The 6,749-nt window shown below is 45.6% G+C and overlaps 1 protein-coding gene across 1 annotated transcript; it reads right to left on the reverse strand.

The window, feature by feature from the left end:
• Positions 1-435: 435 nt before the first annotated feature.
• On the reverse strand, positions 436-3,077 carry LOC105282334. The gene is made up of 2 exons (XM_026973290.1): positions 2,386-3,077; positions 436-2,299 (listed from the first exon to the last, which is right to left on the reverse strand). Exons 1-2 carry the CDS (start codon positions 3,075-3,077, stop codon positions 436-438), a joined length of 2,556 nt encoding a protein of 851 aa, XP_026829091.1.
• Between the last annotated feature and the right edge of the window lie 3,672 nt (positions 3,078-6,749).

The raw sequence follows: 6,749 nt of genomic DNA on the forward strand, positions 1-6,749 counted from the left end.
GTACATTTTCACTCTGAGCCCCACGAATTTCGTCATGATCGCGCCGTTGTTCTCATCTTTCATCAAACCTGGTACCTTTTTATTCGCGAGCGGTATTCCGTATACGTTGTTGGATGCGTAATCACTCGTATCAAATCGTGCAATGTCGCGTTTCATTTGCTCGTACACGTCCTCGCACTCGATATGATAAATCAAACTATCGGTATCCGTGTACGTAACCTTACACTTCTCGCGATAAAGGGGTAACATGTACTCGTGGTGAAATTCGTACAAACAGACCTTGAATATGTCGAGGATGCACATACCTAGGTAGATCGGTTTGTTGAACTTCACCTCGAGCTTACGCATCTCGATCGCGACCAGGTTTTCCGAAAAGACGCTGCGACTGTGAAAATTCGGTTTCGCGATCATTGCCTCCGCGCCATATGGTCCGTTTCATTTCGTTAACAGTTTAACATCCACGTGATTGCGCACGTTCTCCATGGTTTTACCGAATACCGCGTTGTTCATTAGTTTGTACAAATTTTTCTCAAAATCATTTTTCGCTGTCGTTCTAAATCGCGTATTTAGTTCGATATAATCGCGGAGCCATGGAGATTGCGCGAATTCTAATACGCGGTGTATTTTTGTGACGCGAAGACCGTGACGCGTACACTGCTGCAGGTTGCGATAATGAATGACGTACCGCTTCTTATCGTACACAATTGCGAGCAGCTTATCCTGCCGTTTACCCGGCGGCTTATCGCGCGTCGGGCAGAACGGAAGGTCGACGTGCGCGTCGTGCAGTTGTTGCGGATACTCGAGATCGACTTCGAGAATGTATCCCTTTGATGAATCAGGAGCGATCACGTTCACGTCGAAATTGGAAGTGTCATCGACCCATCGAAATTCAGAATAGGGCAGTGGTTGACACATTGCCCAACCGTACAAGTTATTAACGTCGTAATACATGAGATACGACGAAGGTTTCGATGGGTCGTACGACTGCATGTACTTGTTGTTGGCTTGCGCGTACCTGTTTGAACATTGGCTCAGGCCGCCGCGTATACCGCGTTCTATGTACATGACCATATCGATATCGGTAAGAAGTTCGAAATTTATACGCGTATGCTTGAGCATCGCGTTCCACGTAAAACCGGGCAGAGTATAATAATATGCGGGATCCAGACCGTAACTGTTGATGCAGCTATCGCGGAAATTTTCGAATACGTTGGTCAACAACAAGACATCCGTTTTCAAGTACAAATCGCTGTACTCGCCGAGCGTTCGAATGGCGAACCGCTGCCAGATGTTCTCGGCGTGCGCGTAATCGCTCTCGGATACCGTATCACCGGTCAAAGAACTATAGAACGATTCGCGCGGTGGTAGGCGAGTATCCTCTAATTTTTTGGCGCAATCCACGTACTCGTAAGGGAACACGCCCTTTCGCGTAAGTAAATCAAAGTCGTCAGCCAACAATTTTGCAAATTCGGATCGTACGATTCGGAGTTTATCGTTATTTAAATAAGATGACAATTTATCGAGACTGCTGCTTAAGAATTTAAATGAATCGATGAACCGCAATTGCATGTGGTTTCGCCATGTTGTCTTATCGTCTTCAAACCCGTAAACGTGTTTCGTGAACGAAATGTACTTTTCTTTATTAATCAGCAATACATTGACATTGCCCTTAAAATTGCTGGCCAGTTCTTTGATAATGAAATGCGCGTCGTAGCTGGATATATTATGGAACACTATCGGAATAGTACGCGAATCTCTGTAATTTAGGTTACAATTCGCGTGCGCGGGACCTCTGTATCGACCAGTCAGGTGGCAATGATCACGAACCCGCGTGTTGTCCGGCGCGAACGGTTTCTCGCAGATATGACACTGCGTCGCGCTATCGAATTTTTCGCGCTCGTCTCGAGTTAATTCTACTATGGGGACATTTCTCGACAAAATCGCTTTTACGCGATACGCTAAACTTCTTACTTCTTCGACAAACCACGATATACAATCGGTATCGCGACGGGATCGGTACTCGGATAGCGAGTCGTCGTAGGAGCACCGCACATAATACCCGATGCTGAATACCCGGTGACGCTGGTACAGCTTCGGGTCGTCCTCCTCCTCCGTCTTCTGCAGGATGCATTCCAGATCGGCGTACACGACGAACGGCATTCGCTCCTTCCTATTGTAGTTGGTGAAACTTAGCCACTTGTCCTCTTCGTTAGGTAAGACGATGGCGCATTCTTTCATCTTGCTGCAATCCACGGAATGGGCCTCCAATCTCTCATTAGTGTAGAAGTAGTGTAGACATCTGCAAGAATAAAAGAAAGTACCTATTACTTCCTGACATTGCATACGTATTTATTCATTATATACAGGTATACTAACGCTACTTACCGATCACAAATGTATATTTGCCCATTCTTCTTATTTATCTGGCAACTCACTAAGCGGGATAGATTCTTGATGCACGCGAAATGTCCCACGTTGTTGTCCTGCGCATCTTGCACATACAGCAAATTCGCGTGCTTATCCATCTTCTCATCGGTGAGTCGTATTGGTACGATCGTGAGTTGTTCCTCTTCTTTCTTCTTCTCCTGGATGGTATACACGTTTATGGAGATGTTCAGACGTTCGAACTTCACAATGTTCTTCAGCGTTACGGGAAACTCTATGCCCTGGAGATTCAGCACCGTCGTGTAGTGCGGGTACGAAGATTCGCGTTCTGTGTGCCTTTCCGCAGGATAAAGAGCGGCGACCACCGACCACGCGAAGCACGCATTGTCCATCGTTCGCACGTTCACCACTGCTTTCTTCGACTTTATCTCCTCCGATAACTTGATGTAACATCCCGCGTGCAAGGGATTGTACTTGTTCACGTTGATGATCAGGTTCAATATACGCGACAACGCCCATCCGCTATCGCGCTCCTGGAACTCTTCGAGGATTGCCAAGGTGGGCTCGATCACGTGCTGCTCGTACCATTCTTGCAGATCAGACGTAGCGAAGAGGCCACGATTTTTCGTGTTGATGCTTTTATTAGCGGTCTTCTCACCCGACGTGAACACACTGTTGAACACGGTGTTCATTTTACGCTGTTGTGTTGTTCAATAGCGTTGCGCACATGCTCCAGCACTATGCTGCTAGCGTCTTCCAGGAATCGTCGCGGCTCGATGTAATTCGCGTTGATCACCGCACCGGTTAATATACGGTTTTCAATCGCGGTATCAATCTCTCGCCATGAGAGTTCTGCGCTGGAAGACTGTTCGGCGTAATCACCACCACCACCACCACCACCGAAATGTATAAAGCGTCTTTCCAAACGCTTCTTCACTCCCTCGAGCCGCGCGATTCGAGCCACTAACGATTGTATATTTCCGATGGATAGCCGCGGACGCTTGGCACGACTCTTTTCTTCCAATTGTTCAATACACTCGTCACAACGTTGCACCCACGTGAAATATTTGCCCAAGGTAGCAACATTGTTGGCTTCCTCCAACAGGTCATGTTCACTCTGCTCCATGTTTCCGTAGCACTTCTCACTGACAACCTTTCTATGGAGCGCTTGTAACCAACTGTAGTGCTAAACCTTTTTTTCCGTTTGATTATATGACATCTCCATCTCTTTCCACCCTGCGGCCACATTCTTTGACTGCAGCCGACGGTTGAAGACCCACGTGCCAGAGGACACTTGAGAAGACATCCGCCCCTCCCCACACCCCTCCGAGCCCCCTGGGTTAGAATCCGGGTGCCGGCGCCCCGAAGAATTTTTTTCGGATTTTTTTATCTATCGACTATCTCACGCGCGGTAACGTCTTTTGTCGTAATTGATAGCAGCCAGGGTATCGGCGCTTGCAATTTTCTTATTGCTTATGTAAAACAATATCATGGTGTTCCTAGTAGTCTGTTTACATAAACATCCCTTTGACTGGTACCGGCGCTCGAAGACCCCCGCGTGACGTCATACCCCACGCCCAGAGAACCCCCCCGCACTCCCTCGGAGCGCCTGAGTTAGCGGACCCCCTCCCCCTCCCCGCATCCCCCTCGGAGGTCCTGAGTTAGCGGACCCCCCCGTGACGTCATACCCCGCGCCCAGAGACCCCCCTCCCCGCACCTCCTCGGAGGTCCTGAGTTAGCGGACTCCCCGCGTGACGTCATACCCCCGCGCCTAGAGACCCCCCGGAGCCCCTGGGTTAGAACTCTCCCTTACCATACTACTAACAAATTCGTTTCTATTGGAGCGCTTGTTTTTCCCGAATTGCAGCTGGTATCCGATAGATTTATGATTTGTTCTTGAAAGTTAAAGTGCGGCACTTGTGAAGACCCCTCCGTTTACCATATTGCACTCCATGTTCGTGTTTCCTTTAGTCCATTTGCGTCGTATCTTCAGTTTGCAGCTCCCCATGTATGGCAGATTTCTCAGTATTTAAATTCGGTGGATTACTTTATGGCCGTCAGCGGTCACGTTTCCCAAGTGTCGCTCTGCTTTCCCAGATCGGGAGCGATCTTCGCTAAGTAATTTTTTGCTACTAACTCCGATTGTTTATTGCCTATCGAGCGTTCCGCCCGAACGCAGCTGGGGTAGGAAAACCGTGAGCCTTGTGATTTGCATAATGCCCATCCACTTGGCCCCTGCGCTCGTCCGGTCGTTCTTTCCGTTAGTGGGGACTAATTCTTACTTGTTACCTTTTCTTATTTCTAAGTTTAATATTTTTCCTATGGAAGCGAGGAACCTTGGAGTCTTCTGGACGTAACACTTCTGTGGAATGAACAAGAAGCATCATCAGTTAACGTCCATACCACGTTGAAAGCACCAGTTCTCGTCGGAGAGTCGCGCGCCACCATCGCGTGTCATAGCACGTGGTTACGGACGCTCGACTTTTTGTGCGTACAATAAGAGTATATTTAATTTGTTAATTGTTGTCACGGACTAAAAACACGCCACAGTGGCAGGCCTTCCGCATTTCGATTTGGAAGATCATAAAATACCGAACCGTCACGAGATTAAACCCGATACAGGAGACATAACCTCACATCCGCTCGAGTTAGTAACCGAAGCAACAGATCTGAGCCACGGTGCTCTTCGAAATTTCCGAAGATACCGCAGCAGTGAAGCAGATTTATTGGTTACAAAGGTACGTCAGAAGATCCTTAAGAACAAACAGAAAAGACTCAACCCAGTCCCGAATATTAATATGACTAGGGTTAACAAACGAGAGAGGTCAAAAACACTCCCCTCTCAAACGGTTCAAAATGATACTAATAAAATCGAACGAGATGCGAGCAGTACATTCGAAAAACTTTCTCCAGAGGAGAACGAGGATAACACCATGGATATCCAGGAGGATTTACAACCCCCATCAGCATCAGACTATAATGTTAGTACTTCGAACAAATTCAGCGTCCTGAGCGACGTTGCCAATACGCATAAGGCACCTCGCACAATGGAGTCTGACTTTATGGTCCAGCTAAAGAAGAAAATTGCTGACAACTTCCATCATACGCAAACCAGTCCAACAGAACAAGGAACACAGAAAGCTAACGTCGGGACAGATACACCAGCCACCGGCCCAGGATCATCTCAATCCGAGGACGACGGAGGACACGCTAGGAAAGAGCAAGAGCAAGCAAAAAAGAAAGACAAACCACCGCCGATCAACATCCTTTATCAAGACCCGAAAGATACCGAGTTATTATTATTAGAGAAACTAGGTAAAGCACGGTTTTCCATAAAAAGAGTCAACAAAAATAAGCATTCATTGCACATGTTTTCCATCAATGACTTTGTTCAGGTAAAGAAATTACTTGCATCAGTAGATGCTTGTTTTTACAAATATACGCCTAGAACGAATAAGCCAATAACTATGCTTCTCAAAGGCTTAAATCACACTTATAACCCTCAAGAGATTTTAAGTGAGCTAAAATCGTTAAATATAGAGGATTTAAATTTCCCCAAAGTAACTAATTTTGTTACAAAAAAGTCATCGGCAGAAAATATCAAATTACCAATTTTTATAGTACAGTTGGACGCCAGTAGTCGCATTCATAAATTACAAAAATTAACACGTTTATACCACTATGTTGTTTTATGGGAAAAATTAAAAAGAACTGATATAATACAGTGTAAGAGATGTCAAAGATTGTGTCACGTAGCGTCCAACTGTAATTTAAGTTATCGTTGCGTGAAATGTAACAAACAGCACATTCCGGGAAACTGTAGCATAACTAAAGATAAGAAGTTAAATAAGGAAGAGATTTTTTGTATCAATTGCAAGGCGTTTGGCCATCCGGCATCATATAGGGGTTGCCCGGTATTACAGGATTTGAAAAAGAAAGCACATGATCGTAGAATTGCAATGCAGGACAAAACAAACAAAAAGATAATTCAATTAAATTCATTTATTAAAAAGAACGTCAGTTTCGCCGAATCGTTAAAACGTAGTACATTAGATGATAATAAGAAACGTGATCTGACAGAGAATAATATTAGCAGCATCGCGGCGAGTGAGCCAGACACGTTGCATAGTAACAAATTGATAGATACTCTAGATGATAGCCGGGCTGGCTCTTCGTTTATGCAAGTAATACATGAATTATTTGCGAATTTAAAGGGACAGTTAGTTGCGTTAATTCAAAACCAGCAAAAGCAACTAGATGATCTCATCAACAGGATGGGAAATGCAGAGAAAAAATCCGATTACTTATTAAATATAATTGATTCGTTAACGTCGCAAAATGGCTGAGTCAACAAGAAGATCAAC

The sequence above is a fragment of the Ooceraea biroi genome, chromosome 10, assembly GCF_003672135.1.
Source record: "Ooceraea biroi isolate clonal line C1 chromosome 10, Obir_v5.4, whole genome shotgun sequence".
Taxonomy (NCBI): Eukaryota; Metazoa; Arthropoda; class Insecta; order Hymenoptera; family Formicidae; genus Ooceraea; species Ooceraea biroi.